This window comes from Urtica dioica, chromosome 1 (assembly GCF_054948205.1).
Source record: "Urtica dioica subsp. dioica isolate 48M chromosome 1, U.dioica_male_clone48M_v1_H2, whole genome shotgun sequence".
Taxonomy (NCBI): Eukaryota; Viridiplantae; Streptophyta; class Magnoliopsida; order Rosales; family Urticaceae; genus Urtica; species Urtica dioica.
Window position 1 is genome coordinate 8,317,481 of NC_142756.1, and position 24,058 is coordinate 8,341,538.

Sequence of the window (24,058 nt, forward strand, 5' to 3'; positions counted from 1 at the left end):
TAAATATATAAGCCTTCTAAACAAGAAAGCGGGCAAGTTGTTAATCTGAAGGGGTCGCTTTCGGATTCCCCACAAAACCCAAAATCAAAAAGTGATGCAAGAAAGAAAAAAATTATTTGATGATAATATTGAAGGAAATCAAATCAAAAGTAGATTCCGTTCCACTACTCGAAGAAAATATCATTTGAGTCAGCAATAATTGTCACGCTAATGAAATGCCACCAAAACAAAAGCAACCAAGGAAAAGAACAAAAGAGAAGAAAGGAATGGAAAACGCCAGAGTGATAAAAGAGAGGTGAGAAAATGGAAATTGGTGGTTAAAGGCGTTTTATATTCAAACTTTTCACAGGGATAATCAAGTCCAAAAATATTACTTCTTGCCACGTGGGATTTTCTGAGAGTGACCAAAGCCTCTTGTTCTTTAACTTTGTCACATGATCCAAAGCAAGTGTGACATAATAAACAATCCCATTTCAAAGTTCAAACTTCTATTATTGTTATCTTTTTAAAAAAGTCCAGTACTGATTTATTTATCAATATAATAAATAATTTATTTATTAAATAAATTACATATTTCAATAATCCAAACTCCAAAGCAAAACTCAATGGCCAACGCATAAAACTCAAATTTATTTTTTTATTTGAAGGGACTCTAAATAAGTTTCGCATATATATCACTACTACTTGATTTCCAACCGAAAAAAAATGAAGGAAACAAATTAAGAAAAATTCTGTTTCCAATTTACAATTTTTGCTTCTCACACTTTTTAATTACAAAGAAAAGGCCAAAGTATTAACGCCAATGTACAATTCTCTCTCTCTCTCTCTCTCAACATTTGCAGGAGTATGGTTGAGCATTGATTCCTTGTTTTAACGCGTCTCTCTCTCTCTCTCTCTCTCTCTCTCTCTCTCTCTCTGTGTGTAAGAACTGAGAATAACAGAGGTTTAGTTGGTTTATGGTTTCAAGTAACAGAGCAACTCTTGGTTTACCTTGCGAGTTTCTCGAAGCAGCTTTTACTTTCTGAGTAAGTGTTTCTTTCATTTTCTTTTGCTATATTTTTTTTTTCCAGTTACTCATCGATTTGCTTGCCTTCTTCGTGTCAAGATCTTTTATTCTTCCTCGAAGGAAGTTTTTTTGTTTTGTTTTGTTTTTTTTTGGCGGATCGAATTATTGCTCTTCTGTACTTTTGATTTACCTGTGATTTCTATTTCCGATTAGTAAATATCAGCCAAATTTTATATGTATTTTTTGGATTTTCGTTTGTTGCTTACACTTATCACTCTTGTGTCGGCGACGTATTCTGCATTTGACAATTTTGTTTTTATTTTCCATAATGTTTTTTTTTTCTTTTTATTATTATTATTATAATAAAATAATCGACTTCTTTCGATTCAAGTTTAGTCAAGCTCATTTGCGTGAGGTTCTCGAGATTTGGATGTGAGTTACGTCTAGTATCACTTGTGTGAATTTGAAGACTAGGAAAGGAACAAGAAGAACAATCAAACCCCTGAAATTGGGTCAATCTAAATCGAATAATAAACTTGTCTCTTGCAATGAATTTGTGTACCAAATTGTGAAAAAATTGGATTACTTTCACTTGAGGATTTCTTAATTATTAAGGCTTTAGATGGAGAATAAATTATGTAATATATATATATATATATATATATATATATATATATATATATATATATATAATTAAGCGTTCATGATTTGAGCTCTCAAAGAAAGCACTGATTAAAAAATAATCACAACTTTTATGCTTGCGTTATGCTTTGTAGGGTCCAATCACAGTGGATAGGCAAAGGTTTAAATTTAAAGGTGCTTTTAATTTAGTTCTTTTGTATGCTTTTATTTATTTATTTTGCATATTTGCAAATATGTTTGAAAGTGAGTTGGTAGAGTGGGATTTGTTTTGAGTATTTGCATAAACACTGCATCAATGAACTGTTGCTATCATTAAATGTTGAATCCTTATTTTCCTGTTGGGAACATTATTAGTATCCACTTTAGGATATCATAACTAATGCTATAGGTAGGAAAAGTAATCAATATATGCTCATTAAGTTACATCTTTGGTTTACATAATGAGCTGGTTTATGAAATTTCTTGGAATTTTTGAAAGATTGGATGCTCATAGTCATGGACATTTATTAACTATTTTGTTCCTTGATCTTTCTCAGAGCCATAAGTATAGTTTGATTCACTCAAAAAGATGCTGAGAAATCTGATGGAAGAAGAAAAGCAGTTGGATTTCAATCAGCCTCTGCTATCCGTGAGACGGTTTTCGTCAAATTCCAATATTGACAACAAAAAGAAGATCGATAAACCGATACCCAAGTTACCGCCTTTACCCTTCTACAAGTCGGAACTCAAGTCGGGCCCGATAAGAAACCCGGGAACCGTCCCGTTCGTGTGGGAGAAAAGCCCGGGAAATCCCAAAGACGAGAGAAAATCTCAACAGCCTCAGATCGCCCCGAGGCCTCCACCGGGACGGTTTTCGAGCCCTAAACGCGGCGCTAGACCTGCAATATCCACGGATGCGAAGGCGTCGGAACCCGAGAAAACAAGCGCTGCGACAAAAGACAAGGAGAGCAAAAACAGCTCTTCTGGGTCGGAGGAGGACGGTGGAGACGAGTCCTTCGTGGACGCTCTCGACACTCTGTCTCGCTCCGAGTCGTTTTCCATGGCTTGCAGCGTGAGCGGTGTGAGCGGACTGGACGGCCCGTGCGAGGCCTTCTCTTCGGACCCGCAGGCTCGGGATTTCATGATGGGCCGGTTTCTTCCGGCGGCCAAAGCGATGGCTTCTTCGGACGCGCCTCAGTACGCTTCTAGAAAGGCGCCGAGTCGGCCGAGAGAGGTCGGTCGGGCCACAAACGGGAATCGAACGCGTCCCCCGAATCAGTACCAGCCCAACGACTTGCCTCCTTATGCTCAGGAGCTTCGCGCCGCCGAGAGCGACGGAGAGTCCGATATCTACGATGGGTCCGATGTTATGTCCGCGAAATTTTGCGGATTGTTCCCTCGGTTGTGTTTTAGAAGCTCCGCGTTTCTTTTGAATCCCGTGCCCGGAATCAGAGTTCACTCTCAGTTCCCCGCTAGAGTTCATGCCAACTCTTCATCCGCTAGCTCTTGCGGCGAAACAAAAAACGAGGTAGCTTTTTTTTTCCTCTAGTGTCCATTTCGATAATGGTCTTTGATTACAACATTTTTATTTTTCTCTCTTGCGTTAGCGTGTCGAGGATGTTGTTCTCGTTCGGGCGTCTGTTAGAAGTGATTCGGAACCGAAATGTAGATCGGACAAGATCGGAGAAAAAAGCGGCTCTCCGAGACTAGACCAACCATCTCAGACCAGATACCAACAAGGGAACGGCTTGTCTTCCCATCAGAAAATATATTCCCATACCAAACTTCCCGAGCTAAGAGATTATCTCGGATTACCTGAGAAAACAACGAATGCTAAATGCGGATTTGAAGTCCGAAAAAGTAAACGGAGAAATTTTCAAGAACTGTTGGCCAGTGAGAATACAAAATGCGGAGTTGGGTCCCGAATTCCGGTTGTTGAGAAGACACTCTACATCGACTCTCTTCACGCGACGAAATCCCCGAGCTCAAATTCAAGCTATTCGGATGCGAAAGGAAATGGTGTCGAGGTCACCGAAAAAGAAGACACTCTTTCATTGGATTCTTCTTCCATTCAAGATATCAAGTCCGAAAAGTCAGCTACATTGCCTGAAAATTTGGAGTCTGTCGATTCTTGCTCTCAGTCGAGCTCGGCTAAAAACAGTCACGAGAAGCAAATGGAGACGAAAAATGTTCCCCGGCGAGATACAGATCTCATTCAGGACGATCTCACATCCGTGGACTCAAAACTAGCCAATGAAGAGAATTTCGATTCAGAAAGCCATTTTTCCGGGAATTCACGCGACACGGAGACAAAGTGTCACAACGATTATAGCAAAGCTATTACGCTTTCATGCTCAAAAACATCGAACAATCAGATAAATTTCGAAAGCCAACAGCCCTTTAAAGCGGATGATCACGAAAAATCGAATCAGAAACCAGTTTGTGAGATTACAGAAGGCAGTCCTTACGAGAACTTCTTGCAAATGAGTCTCGCGCTTCCGTCGCCGAAATCTCCATCGCAGTCGTGGCTGAAGCGAGCTTTGCCCGTCGCTTCTTCTAGAAGCTCTAGGTCCTCACTCGCTGGACGGATTGGCATCAGCAGCCCAATCACGTCCCCGCTCGACCCCAAGTGGGAGAACATCGTCAAATCTTCTCATCTACAACAAGGGAATCTCCGGTTTCCCGAGGTAATTTGTTCTATTCATTTTTTAACTCGATTTTCAAGACTACTTCAGTTTATATGTGTTAATATTCCCCAACTTATCAGGAACACCTCGCTCCAATTCCAGAAGCTTAAACATGTCTTACGAGCGTAAACCTGTCCAAACCTGCCCGAGCATAATTTTATATTTTAACTAATTTATTAAAAACAGCTCGCATCTTCCGCCTCGCCTCGCCGCTCGTATATGGTATGTATGTACTGTGACCTATAATTGTAAATTATATGTGCATTTCCATGTTGTGTGTGTATTCTTGTAAATCTAAGAAATTTTGGGAATTGGTGGTTATAAGATGAATCTGTAAAGGGGTCCAAATTGTATTCATTGTAAGTGAAAGAAAGAAAATAAGAAAAATAAATGCTGTTTGGCTTTTGCTGATAGTTCATCACCGTGATAATGATTGATCAGCTGCATTTTGCTTCATATCTGTTTAGATTAGATGAAAGAGGAAATAGAGAGATGTAACATGTAAAAAAGGAGGGAAAATTGTGATAAAGTGGTTGGGGCATAAATGTATTTAATGGTCGAGGCTAGGCAGCGAATACCTGAGATGGTGATTGGGCCAGAGTTGTGGCCAGACATGTTGGAAAATGTCGTTGTCACAGTGGGTCCGTTAACAGAAGAAGAACACAATAGTAATTAACTTCTGGTGTTTGTTCACTGAATTATGAACATCTCACGACTTGGGATCTTATGTTCATTGATCGGGCTGGTCACAGACATTGTTATGTATATATCTGACATTATATGATACATCTTTTATTATAATGAATGAACAATAAACTGCAAATTATATTAGTTCTTCTTTAGAAGACATTTCGCATTTTGTGGGGATCGAATCATCATCGATGTTATGGCGTAAAAATAGTAACATACAAAGAGATTTAATTTAAATAAACTGTGGCAAGAGGGTTATTTTATCAAAACGAAAGATTCCTGAAACCGTTGGTAGATCGAGTCGATTCATAAGAGTTTTCAGCGTGTTTTAGCTGAGAGAGAAAGAGAGTCGATTCGTAAAAGTATCAATCCGGGCTCGATGGATACTTTGACTAGAAGATGCAATCGCTTTTTAATAAGGGTCTATTAAGAAAATAATCAATTTAAATGTTTGACATTGTTAAATAATCAACGTTTAGTAAATTTTAAATAAATAGTCACTTTCAGACCAAAATATTAGGTAAATAATCACTTTCATATAATAAACGTTGACTATTTACCTAAGATTTACGTCTGAAAGTGATTATTTACTTAAGATTTATCAAACGTTGATTATTTAGCAATATCAAAATTTTAAATTAGCTATTTTTTTTTAATAATAATAATAACTTCGAGATCATTCAAGCCTCCTTAGTTTCCTCAAGTACTTGTGTGAAGCTTGCAAAGGAAATCAAATCAGTTTTCCATCAAAAGAACGATCAATTGAATCCAAAATACTTGGCATAAAAAAGTAGAAAATCAACCATAAGATCATAAAATATAGGCATTCTATTTACACACATGTAGATGCATTGTTTTATTTGATCAATCACATTGAGTCGATCAAGATCAAGTATATATGTAGTGGTTGCCATGCTCCTTGGAATCATCTGGCAAGGAGAATTTATCCATCCTCCAAAAGCTACACAAATAACGAGGAAAAATCTGATTCGCATCCCTTTGGGGTTAAGATTATTTTTCTCGGAATTCGTTTTTATTTTTATTTTTATTTTTTTATTTTATTTTGGGCATCATTTGATTCTTTGTTTTTAATTCATTTTTAAAGGTAAATAATTATAACTAGCGGTTTTAGTTTACAATTTGATTTTTTTTATTAAAATAATTAAAAAATGCTATTATTTTAAATATATTGCAAGTTTAAAAATAATATTGTGTAATTTTCCCAACCACTTTAATGCACATTACATAAAAGGACGTGTGAAGAGCGCCCACAACAACTATAAATTACACCTTATTATATTCAATTTATAAGTAATTAAGCTATCAAAATTTTAGATTTACTATTATGATGATGTGGTATTATTTGAACTTTTTTAGCATTCTATTTATGCCCTTGTAATATGAAGATTTATTTATAATTATTAACAATTATTTATAACTATGAACTATTTATGTCTTTGTTAATAAAATTTCGTGGCTATTGTTGTTACGTGTGTTATTGACTTATTTTTTGCTGTAAGTTGGATTGACAAGATGTCAGCTAACATGCTTCAGGACATGTTGAGACATCTTGACCACTGTGCGCATAATTATATTTTTGGCAAGTTTCTTATTTCGCCAGAATGATTCGCAAAAGACTTTCTACATCATTTATTCACGTGTGTATGGGTACGGAAACTCTAGATCGACTTCAAGAGGTGTTGACTACTATAAAAACCAAACATTTCACCCTTAATAGTCTTGACGCATTCATCAAACGTTTAGGGTTCTTAGACGTGCTCGACTGGCGGACTGAGAAGCTATTTGTTTGATGCGTGTGATGAGATTCTCTAAAAACATTTCCAGAGATCTGAGTGTTAGAGAGTTGTTGGATTTTGTGATTTCGTGATTGCAGGTTTCACAAGCGTTGACATCGAAGGCGTCCAAACATCGGAAGCGTGTTTGAAGAGTGGAATTGAGAGGAGTCTCAAATTCAGGAAGAGCCTGATTTGAAATTCACGAGTAGTAATAGGAAAGGGCATTGAGACCAGTGTTGTTCATATAAGTCCATTGCTATACTATTGACTACTTATTGATATAGTGAATATCGTTTCCACTGGGTTGTGAGCCCCCCCCCCCGGAGTAGGCGACGTTGCACTGAACTGGGGTTCCATTCTCTGTCACTGTCTTTTACGCATTGTTTTTTACATATCCATACTTCCATCAGAACAGATTGTCGCATACATTGGTTCTACACTGCGTGCGACATCTTCTCACTGACTAAATAGAATTTCAACTATTTATTTAAAATTTACCAAAAATTAACTTAGACCCGGTCCTTACCTTAGGCGAGTTAGGCCCACGTCTAAGGCCCGAAAATATTAAAAACAATAAAAGCTTAAAAAAAACTCATATTTTTTTTTATTAGACGTGTAAGTATTGACCCATTTTTTTATAACATTATTTTTTGTAATTTTTTTAAGAGGTCTAATTTTTAAATTTTGGCTAAAGACTTACAATTATATTGGACCAGTTTTGAGTTAAGTAAAACTTGAGTTTTCGTAAAGAGCCTTTATTATATTTACATGGTCTCATAACTTTATTCACCACATACCCATAAGAGAGGTTACCATGCACAGTCATATCCAACTATAAATTACACCCCATTATATTACATGCCATACAAATTACACAAGCATAAACCTAGATTACTGGCCGGTCCGTCTCACCTCAGCAACCGCCGCCGCCGCCACCGCCACCTCCTCCTCCGCCGCCACCACCACCAAAGCCGCCGCAGCCTCCGTCTCTTGCGCCAAGGCCGCCGAAGCCTCCACCGCCACCGCCTCCGCCGCCGCCTATTAACAGAGAAATAGTGTTTGGCTCAATCAAGTGAAAACTGTTTTATTGAATTGAAAAGAGAATACACGCAACTGAGTTTATATACTCGAGCAAGAGAGAGAGAGGGAAAACTAGAATACAGAACACGCAAAGGAAACGACAGTGCGTTTAAAGATAGAGTGAGTGTCGTTTTGATGATAAACGACTATGTCACTCTAATAGCCCCCTGCAAACGAAGAGTGGAAAGATCTTCTACTCGAAGTTTGGAGCGCAAGTCAGGGAATCGAAGGCTGGAGATGGCCTTGGTGAGAACATCCGCAGCTTGATCCAGAGCAGGGACATGACGAACTTCGACTTGACGTTGGAGCACCTTGTCACGAATGAAGTAGAGATTAATTTCAACGTGTTTCGTGCGGGCGTGGAGTACTGGATTTGCAGCAAGTTGAACCGTGCTTTGATTGTCACACCAGAGGATGGGGCGAGGAAGTGACCTATGACCCAGCTCACCAAGCAGAGATTGAAGCCACGTAACCTCAGAAACAAGACTGGCTAGGGCACGAAACTCTGCCTCAGCTGATGAACGAGAGATAATATGCTGTTTGCGTGAGGACCAAGCAACAAGGTTAGATCCAAGATAAATGCAAAACCCGGTCGTGGACTTTCGATCGTCATGATCAAAGGCCCAATCAGCATCACTGAACCCAGTAAGAGTGACTGACGAAGGCTGTTGACGACGAATGTGGAGACCAAAGTCAATAGTTCTAGCAATGTAGCGAAGTATACGCTTCACTGCTTTCCAGTGAGCCTCTCGAGGAGTCTGCATAAACTGGCAGACTTTGTTAACGGCAAAGGAGAGCTCCGGACGAGTGATCGTCAGGTACTACAAGGCCCCGACAACACTCCTGTAGAGATGATGATCAATCATCAAGTCACTGCCGTGAGCAGTAAGTTTCTCGCTAGACGTCATCGGAGAGGCAATTGCTTTTGCATACTGCATCTTGACACGTGCCAGGAGGTCAACTGCATATTTCTTCTGGGATAAGAGAAGACCAGACTCTACATGGTGAACCTGAATGCCCAAAAAGTAGTCGAGCTGACCCAGATCTTTCAAGGCAAACTGAGCATGAAGATGACGAACCAGGGAGTCAAGACTCTGAGAGCAGCTGCTGATGATGAGGATATCATCCACATACACCAGTACATACTGAGTCAAGAGTGGAAAAGACTTGACAAAAAGAGATTGGTTCGACTTAGTGCATGTGAACCCAGAAGAAACCAGGACAGTTTGTAGTTTTTCAAACCAGGTCCTCGGAGCTTGTTTCAGACCATACAGTGACTTGTGAAGTTTACACACGAGGTTAGGTTTGGACACATCAGCAAACCCCTCTGGTTGATGGAGGTAAATGTCTTCCTTGAGATCCCCATTCAGGAATGCATTATTCACATCCAATTGGCGTATTAGCCATCCCTTTGACAAGGCTAAACTGAGCACAACTCGGATTGTTGTTTGCTTGACAACTGGACTAAAAGTTTCATGAAAATCAAAACCAGCCACTTGCTTGAAACCCTTCGCAACAAATCTAGCCTTGTGCTTGTTTAAGGTCCCATCCGAGTTTTCTTTGATCTTGAACACCCACTTTGACCCAATGGCCTTTCTATCAGGGGGTAGAGGTACTAGACTCCAAGTGTTATTCCTCATAAGAGCAAGAATTTCATCATGCATGGCCTGTTTCCATGGTTCAGACAGTAAAGCATCAGAGACAGAGGAAGGCTCCTTGCTGGCCATGTATATACGAGGTTTGACCATACCTGCCTTCCCACGCGTGATCATTGGATGGTCATTTTGAACAGGATTAGGTGGGGGATTGTGTTGTGACACGAGTGGTGATGGAGTGGAGGCTGATGAGAGTGGTGATGGAGTGGAGGCTGATGAGACTGAGCTTGAGGTGGCCTCAGAGAGAGAGAGTGTGATGGGGTTGACTGTGAGGTGGGGGGAGATGGTGGAGGGATGAGATCATGATTTTGGACTATAGGTGTGAGAATAGGTGTAGGATTGGGAACAATATGTAAGGCTGAAGATGGAGAAGATAGGGAAGGATCAGGGAACATGCGTGTGTAGGGAAATACTTGTTCATTAAAAATCACATCGCGTGAGATAAACACTCTACCAGTGGAGTCTAGGCATTTGTACCCCTTGTGGTTCAAACTGTAGCCAAGAAACAAGCAAGGTTTGGAGCGGAAGTCAAGCTTATGAGTGTTAAAAGGTCTGGTGTTGGGGAAGCACTCACAGCCAAACACACGAAGCTGAGCATACACTGGCTTGACCTTGAGCAGAACATCAAGATGAGAGGTCATGTGTAGGACAAGAGTAGGTAGTCTATTGTTAAGATATACTGAAGTGCGAAAAGCCTCATCCCAGAATTTCAGAGGCATGTTAGCCTGAGCCAGAAGAGTGAGACCAGTTTCAACTATGTGCCTGTGTTTTCGTTCAGCAACACCATTCTGCTGATGGCTATGTGGACAGGAATTCCTGTGAACAATGCCTTGAGCTGTAAGAAAGGCTGTAAATGGTCTATACTCCCCACCCCAGTCTGATTGAACAGCCAGTATCTTTGTCCCTAACTGTAGCTCAACATGTTTTTGAAACAGCTTGAATGTATTAAGAGCCTCAGATTTTTGTCTCAAAAGATAAATCCACGTGTAGCGTGAGTAAGCATCAATGAAATGGATATAATATATGTAGCCACTGGCAGAAGGACATGGTGATGGGCCCCATAGGTCAGTATGAATGAGTTGGAGAGGTTTTGTATAGACAGTTTGGGATGAGGGAAAGGGCAGCTTATGAATTTTGCCAAGACAACACGCTTCACACACAGAAAAAGAATTTTTATTGCAGTTTTGGAGGTTACAAGATTGAAGCACAGCCTTAACAACTGGTTCAGAAGCATGAGCTAGTCTATTGTGCCACAATGTGAAATGAGAAACTATAGGATGTTGTTGAGAAAACAAAGTAGTGGAGTCTACATTGGATGAATTGACACTAGACAAGTTTGCAGTAGAAGAGAGCAGTGAGTGAGGAGGGGTGGAGATACTTGAGGAGAGCTTGGACTTAGTGTTTAGCTGGAATTGAGAGTTGTCGAAGACATAGAGACCATTTTGAAGTTTGCCTTGCAGCAGAATGTTCCTAGAGACCTGATCCTTGACAAAACAAACAGTAGGATAAAATTCAAAATAGGCATTATTGTCTGCTGCAAACTTAGACACACTAAGGAGATTTTTTGAAATTTGAGGCACATGTAAGAGTTTGTCTAAGACAAGACACTACTACAAATACAGTTTTTCGGTGCGGATGACTTTTGGGTGCGACTTTTCGCACCTAAAAGTCGCACCAAAATTACTTTCGGGTGCGACTTTTCGCACCCAAATGTCACTAAAATCGCACAAAAAATTTCGATGATTTTTTTAAATTTGGGTGCGAAAAGTCGCACCCAAAAGTTTATCATACCTTTGGGTGCGACAAAGTCGCACCCAAAAGTCCAAAACATTTGGTCTAAAAATTTAGCGGGATTTTGTTCCCTCTTATTTGTTTTTTTTTTTTTTGAGGGATTCCCTCTTATTTGTTTTCAGCAAAGAATCGGGAAAGGAAAAAAGAAAAGAAGAAAAGAAAAGAAGAGAGAAAGGGAAAGAGAGAGACCGAGAGAATGAGAGAGAGAGAGAGCCGAGAGAAGAGTCGATGGAGACCGAGAGACCGAGAGAGAGGAAGAGAGCGAGGGAGTGAGCCTGCGGAGGAAGAGCGAGGCCGACAGCCACCGAGACCAGGCCACTGGACGCGCGCGCGGGCTGAGAAGAAGCGAGCGCCGCCGCGAGCCGCTGAGCGCGCCGCCCACGAGGAGACGCCGGAGAGCGAGAGAAGTAACGTCCGGGAGTTGATTTCGCGAGCAAGGTAAGGACATTTCATTCTCAGCCAAGAATTTCGAAAGTTAGGGTTGAGAGTTTGATTTGGGGGTTTTGATTTCGGAGTGAAATCTGAGGTTTTGGCTTGGTTGTGATGTTCATTGAGCTCGATTTTGATGGTTATGACTTGAATTTGTCCTTTGATTTCATATTTCTTGGCTGGGTTAAATTTTTGGACGAATTTGGTTGATTTTGGTCACTTGGCCGTGTGGTTCATACGTGTTCTATCTCTTTAGCCCAAACTTATATATTATATGTTTCTGTTTTTGGAAAATGGTGTTTTATTGCTGCTTGTCTTCCTTGAGCTATTTCAATAGGTTGAACAAGTTTGATATCCTGTGACACATAGTTTATTTTCCTGTAATTGTATTTTGCTGAAAAAAAAATTGTTTCACCTTACTTGTTTGTTTTTATAAGAGTTTCACCTTACTCGTGCTTTACTTTTGCTGGTTTTGGTTATAAGACATACCAATCAATATTTTCGTATGCAGGTTGTAGAGAAGCAAAGAGACTAATTGAATTTGCAGATGCACTTCGCAGTAAACTCAACTATTTTGATGAATTGGAGAATGTAAGGTTCGAATCCTATCTTACGTAGTGTTCAGAGTTTGATTTTTTTCTTAAATAAATATGGTAAACGATGGGTTTATCTTTGTTTGATATAATAAATGGGTTTATTTTATTATTTTCTATGGGACTTTTAGCGTTAAACAAAGAGGGAACTGTGAATACAGAATCTTATTTTTGTTCAAGAGATTTTTGGTAGCCGTTTGTGAATAATTTGCAAGCTTTTTATAGTTGTGGCACTGCTCCTAATAATTCACTCCATAGATCCACCAAATCCGGTTCTTTATTTTATTTCCATATGAACTCATGTGTGTGGTTAATGCTGTGCAGATTTCAACCAACTTTTATGCTCCAAATATGAACGTTGTTAATGAAAACTTTTTGCCACTTCTCAAGCGCCTTGACGACTGCATATCGTAAGTGAATAATTTATAAGTTCCTTGATTATAAATTCTTTGATTTTTTAGATTCACATGTAGGCATCATTCATTCAAAATATCATTCATATTCAATATGTATGTATATATATATATGTGTGTGTGCGCGCGCGCGCAACTTTTAGAGTTTTTTTTTCGTTGTGGCCTCATACTTCTTCTGCTGGAATTAGGTATGTTGAGAACAACCCTCAGTATGCAGAATCCGGTGTTTACTTGCTCAAGTTTCGACAACTGCAGGTAGAAACACTATTCTGCCGATAGTCTACGGTTACATGAGAAGTATCCAAGGCTTGTCGTTCTTTTTTAAGTTATATTCATATGGAAATTGATTTTTTTTTTTTTAACATCAGTCTCGAGGCTTGGGCATGATTCGTTCTCATGTTCTCTCTGTTCTTAAAAGTGCTTCATCTCAGGTATATTGTTCAGGCTACTGCTGGATCTTTATATATTTATTTATCTGTTTTGGCTGGGTTAGTGGACTGGTTCTTTTATTGGCACTCCTTTTATTCTGTCTTTGATAAGAGGATGCGCACAAAAAGAATATTGTTGCATGCTGTGATGTTTATGGGACATAAACATGACATCTGTATATGGTTACTCCTTTCTGCATCAGGTCCAATCAGCAATGCGTAGTAGTAGTGGCAGTAAAGCATCTTTTGCTGAAGGTGTGGAGTCATCTGTAATATATGTCCGCTTCAAGGCCGCAGCAAGCGAGGTGAAGTTTGCTCTTTTTTTTGTTTTGTTTAAAAATGATTCTATTGAAGTAAGCGGTGTTCGGAGTGGGAGGGTGTTGCATGTGCCACGCCGTGGAGAGGCTGTTCCGCGACATGGGAGTGAGGCTGTTCCGCTCTCTGCCGCCTCCTCGACTCATTCTGTGGCTTGGCTGCAATGATTCTTATTAACGAGACCAATCGCTTGAACTTGTGAATTGCTATACCAATTTTTTTATTCTGTGTATTATGTGTATTATGGACCATTTAGGTATAATTTTTATTTTTCAATTAAGCAATTCAATATAACAAGTTTCATTCAGCCTTTTATTTTTAATTGCTTGTAACATGTTTCATTAAATTAAATCAAGTAATGTCATTTAATTGCATTTTATTTTATAAATAAATTAAGAATCAAAGTCACTTTCAAATCAGATGACAACTAAATCACAGTTAACAATTACATTTTTCAAAGATTTAAAGTCACTTTATAATAGAGCGACGTCTAAAGTACTATTTTTTTTTCCCAAAACTGACTATCGGGTGCGACTTTTGACTATCGGGTGCGACAAAGTCGCACCCAATGCTCTTTTACCCGCCTTTTCCACGGATTTTGGTGACATTTTAGGTGCGACTTTAGGTGCGGAAAATCGCACCGAAATGTCGCACCCGAAAGTCAAGACTTTTGGGTGCGACTTTTCGCACCCAAGACTTTTAGGTGCGAACTTTCGGGTGCGGAAATGTCGCACCCAAAGTCGCACCTAAAGATATCTTTGGGTGCGAAAATTGACTTTTGGGTGCGAAAAAAGTCGCACCCAAAGGTCTGTTTTGTACTAGTGAGAGGTTTATGATGTGTTTGTGATAGGATATGAGAATGACCAATTCTAGAGATACTGAGGCCCATACCATTCCCAAGTAGTACTTTCTCCGAGCCAGTGAACGCAGCTCCATGAGTCAAGTTGTCTTCTGAGGACGTGATGTGATGAGTTGCACCGGAGTCAGGGTACCAATTCGAGTCTACAACAGTCTCCGGTGTGGCCAACATTGCAGCTGGTGACCACTCTTGTTGAGGAAACTCATAAGCTGAGTCGGAGCCACAGTTGTATTGAACATCACTCAGCTGATCCTCTCCAAATTCAGCTAGATGGCCTTGAATATCTTGAGATTGAGGTGGCTGAGGAGGTCCAGAGAATGACTGGTCATATCGATAGTAGCATTGCATCACTACATGACCAGTTTTGCCACACAGCTGACACTGAACACGGCCACGTCCATATCCACGCCCAGAGTTGTAGTGAGCATTCTGATAGGTATGTGGCGTAGTGTTGAAGCTACCTCTTCCAGCAAATTGAGGATTAAAACCTCGCGATGAAAAGTTTCCACGAGCAGGTTGAGGATAGTTTGAGCCACGGCCATAGCTAGATCCTCGACCTCTGTTCCAGTTGGAGGTTGAGTATTGAGAGAGATTAGCCGTTGGAAAATCAGTCTGAGATTGATGCTTTTTCTCAATTATGCATTCTTGAGTTAACAACAAAGCTTCAATTTCAGCAACTGAGAGAGGATCAGATCTCGTATCCATGTTCATGATGAAGTTCTCATATTCCTCCGGCAAGCCACTGTAGATGCATTCGATGTGTTCTTTAGCTTTCATCGTCTCACCTACCATTGAGAGCAGATCAATCAGATTACGAATCTTGAGAAGGTAATCATTGATTGACATAGATCCTTTCTTGATTCCACTCAATTGAGTCTTGAATTGAGAGATCTTTGCTCGGATCTGAGATGCAAAGTAGATCTGCAAAGTGCTCCAGATCTGAGCAGAAGTTTCACACGCAACTAGTCGCGAGAGCACGCCGTCGCTAATTGAGGCCATTAGCCACGAAATGATGAGTTGAATTTGCCGATCCCCGGCTATGAACGCTGGGTTGACAATTCCGGCTTCACGATTCCTCTCCGTCGTGAATTCCGGTGGAGGAACAACCTCCAACAGGAGGAATCTCTGCAAATTATGACCACGCAGAGTTGCTTGAACTTGCTTTCTCCAGATTATGTAGTTGTTCGCGTCAAGCTTAGACGCAATTGGATGAGAGAATGAGACGAATTGTTGAGCAGCTTGGTTATCCATGATGATCGAAGAAGACGAAGATCAGCGATCTGAACTATGGATCGGAGAAGACGAAGATCTCCGATCAGAGCTAGAACGAAGAATGCTCTGATACCATATTAACAGAGAAATAGTGTTTGGCTCAATCAAGTGAAAACTGTTTTATTGAATTAAAAAAGAGAATACACGCAACTGAGTTTATATACTCGAGCAAGAGAGAGAGAGGGAAAACTAGAATACAGAACACGCAAAGGAAACGACAATGCGTTTAAAGATAGAGTGAGTGTCGTTTTGATGATAAACGACTATGTCACTCCAATACTGCCGAAGCCGACAAGGCATCCGGCGCCGCCACCGCTGCTACTGCCGCCGTCATCGCAACCATCAGTACAAGAAAATATGAGAGTGGATACGACGGACACCAATAACAAGACCATGGAGAACAGTGTCAATAAGCTTCCCAAGCCACCTATACCAAGCTCACCATTGTTTGCTTTGAAACCACTGATAAATAGCGCAACTATTTCTCTTGCCATTTTCTTTTTCTTTTTTACTTGATATATCTGAGTTTGAGAAGTTGTACGTGTATATTGGTCGCAGAAGGGTTTACTAAATAATAATATTGGAGGAATTATTCAATAGGTTACTAGTTTCCCTAAATAATATTGAAGACTTTTAATCTAATTATAAGACTCCTCTACGTGTACGCGGTTTTAAATTTTTATATTAACTATATATATATATATATATATATATATATATATATATATATATACACACATTATAACTCATCTTTCAAATTTCGTAAGGAGCATAAATTTACATTATCTCATTTCTTTAAAATATACAGTGTTCAGGCTGAAATAATTATCATGGACCTTATTAACAATTTAAATAATCATTATACCATTTTATCAGGTTTAGAATTCAGCTTCTGAGAGTGAGATTTTGACCAATATATTGATTTTTTTAGCAGAAACGTTCGCAAACTATAAATTCTTTTTATTAGTTTCATATATATATATATATATATATATATATTCTTCTTACTCTCAAGTCTCCGCGACGAACGAAGAGCGTTTTTGTGCTAGGGGCGGGACCTTGTGACTTTCGAGTTTATACAAACCTAACTCAGACGCGGCCACTTACCTTGAGTCGAAGCGTCCGAAGTCTTCGACGTTGTCTGATTTTCAGCTACTACAATCTTCATTTTAATTTTAAAGAAATTCCAAAGATACCGGTTCATTCAAAGAATATCGTCTTCAAAATATTTTCATTTTAAATTAAAATGGTGAATAATTCTTATTCTAAATAAAATTATAAAACTTGTAAAAAAAATTAAATGAAACAAATAAACAGTAAAGAAATAAACAATAACGAAATGATAATATTGAGAGGTTTTAAATATCGTCATGTTTCACATAGAAAATCAATGTCGAGAAGTGGCCATCGAAAGGCAAATGCTTTATTTCGTTTTTTTTTTTTTTTTTTTGTCATTTTCGAGGAAAGTCTTCATTTTTTCCTCCCACTTCCACAAGGACCGTCATCTCTCCTAGACTGGGAAATATGTGACCCAGACTTACACATGCTTACCACCTCACGGTCTTTATTTTTTTAGTTATGGACTATATAATTATAATATGCACATTAAGTTGTAGACAAATACCACTTACATTATTAGTAGCATAGTTTAGTTGATAATTTCACATCACTTTTAAAATATCTATTAAAAAAAAGTGACCAGCTAATTAAATAAATGAATTAATACGTGAGTATTTTTAACTAAACCCTACTCTTATACTTATTAAAATTATACATAATACGTAATCCTTAGATATTATACCTTAGATAACATAATACGTAATCCTTAGATATTATACCTTAGATATCATATATTTCACAAGTTTAAAAATAAAAAGATATTTGTATGCATATATTATAGATCCTTTAGGAAAATAGTTAATTTAAACATTTGATATTGCTAAATAACCAATGTTTGATAAATTTTAGGTATATATTCATTTTCATGTATTTACATACGTAAATTTTAGATAAACAACCACCTCCATTTTTTAGACCACGCCATTATTTAAGGTTATTTATCTAAGATTTATCAAACGTTCGCTATTTAGCAATATCAAAAGTTTAAGTCGGCTATTTTCCTATATTACATGTATATACTTTTAAAATATTACACAACATTGTTTTCGACTGCGTAGTGAACTGTTTTTTATGACAACCATAGACATAAAATAAATGATGAGAAAAATACAACACCCACCGCTAAATTTATTTTAACAATACCATTTGACACACGTAAAGAATAAGGAGTACAATAAACTTTATAAAAATACAAGTAATAAAAGAAGATTACTATAAACATAAACATGATCAGTACAAACTAATAGAACATTCAGCAACCGCCTCAGCCACCTCCACCACCACCGCAACCGCCTCCGCCACCTCCACCACCACCGCAACCGCCTCCGCCACCTCCACCACCACCGCAACCGCCTCCGCCACCTCCACCACCACCGGAACCACCACCATCGCCGCCCCCACCACAGCCCCCACCGTCATCTCCTCCTCCGCCTCCATCGGGCCGTTTTCTCTTTTCACCACCATCAGCACAAGAGAATATCAGAAATGATAAAACCGATAGCAATAACACAACCATACCAAACAACGATGTTATGCCTCCGAAGCTTATTAGATCATGCTCATGAATGTTTTCTTTCCCACGGCCACCTAATAGAGCCATTATCTCTCTGGCCATTTTTTATTTTTTTTTAATCTTTTTCTTCGACTCTAAATTGTAATGGACACGACAAATATTACTTATATAGATGCTATTTTGGGTGCACTCTTGTAGATATTGTCAAGTAGATTTCTTAGATATTACTGGTGGGCTTCGTCGTCGTATGTATACTTTTCAAATAAGAGTTGACCGGAGGTTTTCTAGTCGTGTGGGTTTCATCAATTGACTTTTAGATCATATTAATATTAATAACAATAGGTTTCCTAGTGATTAGTGATTACTATTTGCTCCTCATTTAATTTATTTGGGGAATATTCTACGGATACTAGATTTTTATGTTTATTTCAAGAATATTGGCTTATTTTATTTTAATTATTTTTCAGAAATGATTGTTTAAAATTAAAACGGTGAAAAATTCTCATTCTAAATAAAATCATAAACAGTAAAAGAAGCCAAATGAAACAGTAAACTTTTTTTTTTGGTAGACATTAAAAAAATAACCGTAGTTGTGATGGGATTAATAAGTTGTGATTGATATTTGTGGAATAAATTTTAAATAAATCTGTATGGCAGCGGCAGGTAAATTCTTAACTTTAAGATAAGAGTTGGACTCGATTTACAAGCTTGAGAGAGAAGCTGGATATTCAAATCTAATGGATTATACGACGCACTAGTGTTTTCTTAATTATTTGTGAAGAAAGTACTGTTTTTTTTAAGACCCAGAAAAAAGTACTTTTTTTTTATAAACGTGGGCGGGGTCACGGGGATTTCATAAATACCCTCACGTATGGCGGATGAAAACCGTGGTTACAAGAGATACAGAACCGAAACACAACCACGCAACCTATAAAACAACCAAAGCACGAGGACTCTATCCCGCCTCGCGGCCATGAATCTCTCCGTCATCGGCTCTAATATAGCCTCTTCCGAGCAAGGAGGGACAAGCCCCATCCATCTCGACTTAGAACTATGAGTTACAGCAAAACGAGCTAGGTTGTGAGCCGCGGTATTACAGAGACGAGGAATATGCAAAATTTTAAATGCTACCAAATTACTTACCTCTCTCTTAATTAGGTGCACGATCGTCCCAAGCTCAGTCGTGGGAGTCTCTCCTCCGGTCACCGCCTTGACCACCTCCAAGCAATCTGAATGAAGCTCCAATCTCGACCCGTCGATGCTACTAGCCAAACCTACCTTGGAGAACCGCAAACGCCTCGGCTAGCTGAGGGGTATATCCCCTTGCTTGGGAAAACGTTTGCGAGGCTAACACCCTTTCCGGTGTGGTCGCGAGCAATGCACCCCACACCGAACCCTCCCTGGTCCCGATCTAGCGCAGCATCCATAGTCACCGAGATTGTTCCTTGCGTCGGAGGGATCCACCTAGGCTTAGACATCCTCTTCTCCTCTCCCCGAGCAGTTGTCTTGTTCGCTTCTTTGAACTCTTCAAGGAAACTCCTAGACCACTGAACAAGCTCTGATTGATTCCAAGCTTTCTTCCCCGAGACGACATTGTTCCTGTGGTTCCACAATTCCCATATGATATTGATATAGAATTCACGATTACTCACCTCGAGAGAGTCCGCCGCTCTGAGAATGTTGGCAAAGGCCTCGCCCTCCCACTACTACAAATACTATTTTCCGGTGCGGAAGACATTCGGGTGCGATTTTTCGCACCCAAAATTCGCACCAAATGAGTCTTTCAGGTGCGACTTGTCGCACCCAAAACTAAACTAGCATATAAAAATTTTCGCTGATTTTTTTAAACTTTGGGTGCAACTTTTCGCACCCAAAAGTCCATCAAAACTTTTGGGTTCGACTTAGTCGCACCCAATGCTTCATCAAAACTATTAGGTGCGACCACCTATCGTCTTAAAACATTTGAGCGGTCAACTTTCCCTCTCTTTTTACGCTTCCAAGGCAACTTGGATCGGGTCATGTGCTGCAGGACCAGCATGGTCTTCGGGCTCAATTGGGTATGTATATTTTTAGGCTTTCATATAGTTGTTATACTATTGACTACTTATTGATATAGTGAATATCGTTTCCACTGGGTTGTGAGCCCCCCCGGAGTAGGCGACGTTGCACTGAACTGGGGTTCCATTCTCTGTCACTGTCTTTTACGCATTGTTTTTTACATATCCATACTTGCATCAGAACAGATTGTCGCATACATTGGTTCTACACTGCGTGCGACATCTTGTCATTGACTAAATTTCAACTATTTATTTAAAATTTACCAAAAATTAACTCAGAGCCGGTCCTTACCTTAGGCGAGTTAGGCCCACGTCTAAGGCCCGAAAATATTAAAAACAATAAAAGCTTTAAAAAAAAGCTCATATTTTTTTTATTAGACGTGTAAGTATTGACCCATTTTTTTTATAACATTATTTTTTGTAATTTTTTTAAGAGACCTAATTTTTAAATTTTGGCTATAGACTTTCAATTATATTGGACCAGCTTTGAGTCAAGTAAAACTTGAGTTTTCATAAAGAGCCTTTATTATATTTACATGGTCTCATAACTTTATTCACCACATACCCATAAGAGAGGTTACTATGCACAGTCATATCCAACTACAAATTACACTACCCCATTATATTACATGCCATACAAATTACACAAGCATAAACCTAGATTACTGGCCGGTCCGTCTCACCTCAGCAACCGCCGCCGCCGCCACCTCCTCTCCTCCGCCGCCACCACCACCAAAGCCGCCGCAGCCTCCGCCTCTTGCGCCAAGGCCGCCGAAGCCTCCACCGCCACCGCCTCCGCCGCCGCCGAAGCCGACAAGGCATCCGGCGCCGCCACCGCTGCTACTGCCGCCGTCATCGCAACCATCAGTACAAGAAAATATGAGAGTGGATACGACGGACACCAATAACAAGACCATGGAGAACAATGTCAATAAGCTTCCCAAGCCACCTATACCAGGCTCACCAATGTTTGCTTTGGAACCACTGATAAATAGCGCAACTATTTCTCTTGCCATTTCCTTTTTCTTTTTTACTTGATATATCTGAGTTTGAGAAGTTGTACGTGTATATTGGTCGCAGAAGGGTTTACTAAATAATAATATTGGAGGAATTATTCATTAGGTTACTAGCGCACGTAACAATTTCCCTAAATAATATTGAAGACTTTTAATCTAATTATAAGACTCCTCTACGTGTACGCGGTTTTAAATTTTTATATTAACTATATATATATATATATACACACACATTATAACTCATCTTTCAAATTTCGTAAGGAGCATAAATTTACATTATCTCATTTCTTTAAAATATACAGTGTTCAGGCTGAAATAATTATCATGGACCTTATTAACAATTTAAATAATCATTATACCATTTTATCAGGTTTAGAATTCAGCTTCTGAGAGTGATATTTTGACCACTATATTGATTTTTTTAACAGAAACGTTCGCAAACTATAAATTCTTTTTATTAGTTTCATATATATATATATATATATATATATATATATATATATATATATATATATATATATTCTTCTTACTCTCAGGTCTCCGCGACGAACGAAGAGCGTTCTTGAGCTAGGGGCGGGACCTTGTGACTTTCGAGTTTTTACAAACCTAACTCAGACGCGGCCACTTCCCTTGAGTCGAAGCGTCCGAAGTCTTTGACGTTGTCTGATTTTCAGCTACTACAATCATCATTTTAATTTTAAAGAAATTCCAAAGATACCGGTTCATTCAAAGAATATCGTCTTCAAAATATTTTCATTTTAAATTAAAATGGTGAATAATTCTTATTCTAAATAAAATTATAAAACTTGTAAAAAAAATTAAATGAAACAAATAAACAGCAAAGAAATAAACAATAACGAAATGATAATATTGTGAGGTTTTAAATATCGTCATGTTTCACATAGAAAATCATCACATAGAAAATCAATGTCGAAAAGGCAAATGCTTTATTTCGTTGTTTTTTTTTTTTTTTTTTTTTTCGTCATTTTCGAGGAAAGTCTTCGGTAGCGTTTGGTAGTTAACTCAAAAAGTTTTTTGTTTTCTGTTTTCTAAATTTTGGAGTTGTATTGAAAAACTGTTTTGTAATTGTTTTCAAAAAGCTGTTTGGTACAGTTTTCATTTTTATTTTTGAGAAACTGAAAAAACTGGAAAAACTGTTTGGTAAACTTTTCACTTTTTGTTTTTGAAAAACTCAAACGTGGAAACTGTTTGGTACAAGAAGAATTCCAAGATCCCTTAAATATATTTAAAATAACGAGAAATAATAATAATTTTCTCGGTTATTTTTCAAGATTATTTTTAAATTAATTAAGGACAGAATTGCGAAGTTTTATTTTAAAAGGACTTATATGCAAAATTTTGAGGGATGAGATTGAAAGAAAAAGAAGAGTTGGGGTCATTTTGAGAGAATTGTGGCAGAATGTGACTGGGCCACTTGTGCACGCGTGGCACGATGAGACGCGGACACCTACCCCTCCCTCTCTTTCTCTCGCTGCCACCTCATCACTCCCATCTCTCTCTCTTTCTCCTCACTCTCTCGGTCACGCTCTCTCTCTCTCCTCTATCTCCACTTCTTCTTCTTCTTCTTCTTCTTCCTCACTTCTCTCTCTCGGCCGAACAAGAGAACCAGGAGAAAAAAAAAAAAAAAAACACGACCACGAGCCTCACCGAACCACGGTCACCGCCACCACCCTCGTTTCTTCTTCTTCTTCTTCTCCGCGCCGCGCCGTCGTCCTCACCGAGCCTCCACCGCGTGCGCTCCGGGCCGAGGAGATACAGCGCCGCCGAGCCTCCGACGTCGCCACCGCCACCTCCCACTCATCTCTTCTCTCTCTCGCCTTCGCGCGTCACCGATCGCTGAGCCACCGCGCGCGCGTAGACCGAGCGACACGCCGCCGCCGCGAGCTCGCCGTGACCGCCGCCGAGGAGAAAGACGCCGGGAACGAGCAATCGAGCAACGACAACTCTCCGGCGTCTCTTTCTCTCTATCTCTCTCTCTCTCTCTCTCTCTCTCGCTCGATCTCGCTGAAAAAAAAGGAAAAAAATTTCGGAAAACACTCCCCCCTTGTTTCCATTTTCCTTTACCATTTTTCAAAACTTTCCCAAAATTTTTCAAAAAAATTTTCCGAAAATTATTACCAAACGGCCCATTCAATTTTCCTTTCCTATTTTTTTTACTCAAAAAGTGAAAAACACTTTTTGAGTTACTAACCAAACACGGCCTTCATTTTTTCCTCCCACTTCCACAAGGACCGTCATCTCTCCTAGACTGGGAAATATGTGACCCAGACTTACACATGCTTACCACCTCACGGTCTTTATTTTTTAGTTATGGACTATATAATTATAATATGCACATTAAGTTGTAGACAAATACCACTTACATTATAGTTTAGTTGATAATTTCACATCACTTTTAAAATATCTATTAAAAAAAAGTGACCAGCTAATTAAATAAATGAATTAATACGTGAGTATTTTTAACTAAACCCTACTCTTATACTTATTAAAATTATACATAATACGTAATCCTTAGATATTATACCTTAGATAACATAATACGTAATCCTTAGATATTATACCTTAGATAACATAATACGTAATCCTTAGATATTATACCTTAGATATCATATATTTCACAAGTTTAAAAATAAAAAGATATTTGTATGCATATATTATAGATCCTTTAGGAAAATAGTTAATTTAAACATTTGATAT

General features: G+C 38.9%; 2 protein-coding genes across 4 annotated transcripts; both read left to right on the plus strand.

The window, feature by feature from the left end:
• Positions 1-605: 605 nt before the first annotated feature.
• Positions 606-4,727, plus strand: LOC149406986 (arginine N-methyltransferase, putative (DUF688)). 3 transcript variants are annotated; one of them, XM_089610400.1, is made up of 4 exons: positions 606-997; positions 2,185-3,155; positions 3,235-4,314; positions 4,395-4,727. In XM_089610400.1, the coding sequence occupies exons 2-4, from the start codon at positions 2,217-2,219 to the stop codon at positions 4,422-4,424; spliced, it is 2,049 nt and encodes a 682-aa protein (XP_089466526.1). In that variant the 5' UTR covers positions 606-997; positions 2,185-2,216; the 3' UTR covers positions 4,425-4,727. The 3 variants fall into 3 exon arrangements, with proteins under 3 accessions (XP_089466526.1, XP_089466521.1, XP_089466530.1); XM_089610395.1 differs by having other exon boundaries at positions 607-1,025; XM_089610404.1 differs by lacking the exon at positions 606-997 and adding an exon at positions 1,774-1,822.
• Positions 4,728-12,290: 7,563 nt separating this feature from the next.
• Positions 12,291-13,616, plus strand: LOC149406987 (conserved oligomeric Golgi complex subunit 3-like). Its single transcript, XM_089618189.1, has 6 exons — positions 12,291-12,346; positions 12,673-12,758; positions 12,950-13,016; positions 13,130-13,192; positions 13,393-13,499; positions 13,544-13,616. The coding sequence occupies exons 2-6, from the start codon at positions 12,700-12,702 to the stop codon at positions 13,614-13,616; spliced, it is 369 nt and encodes a 122-aa protein (XP_089474315.1). The 5' UTR covers positions 12,291-12,346; positions 12,673-12,699.
• The last annotated feature ends 10,442 nt before the right edge of the window (positions 13,617-24,058 follow it).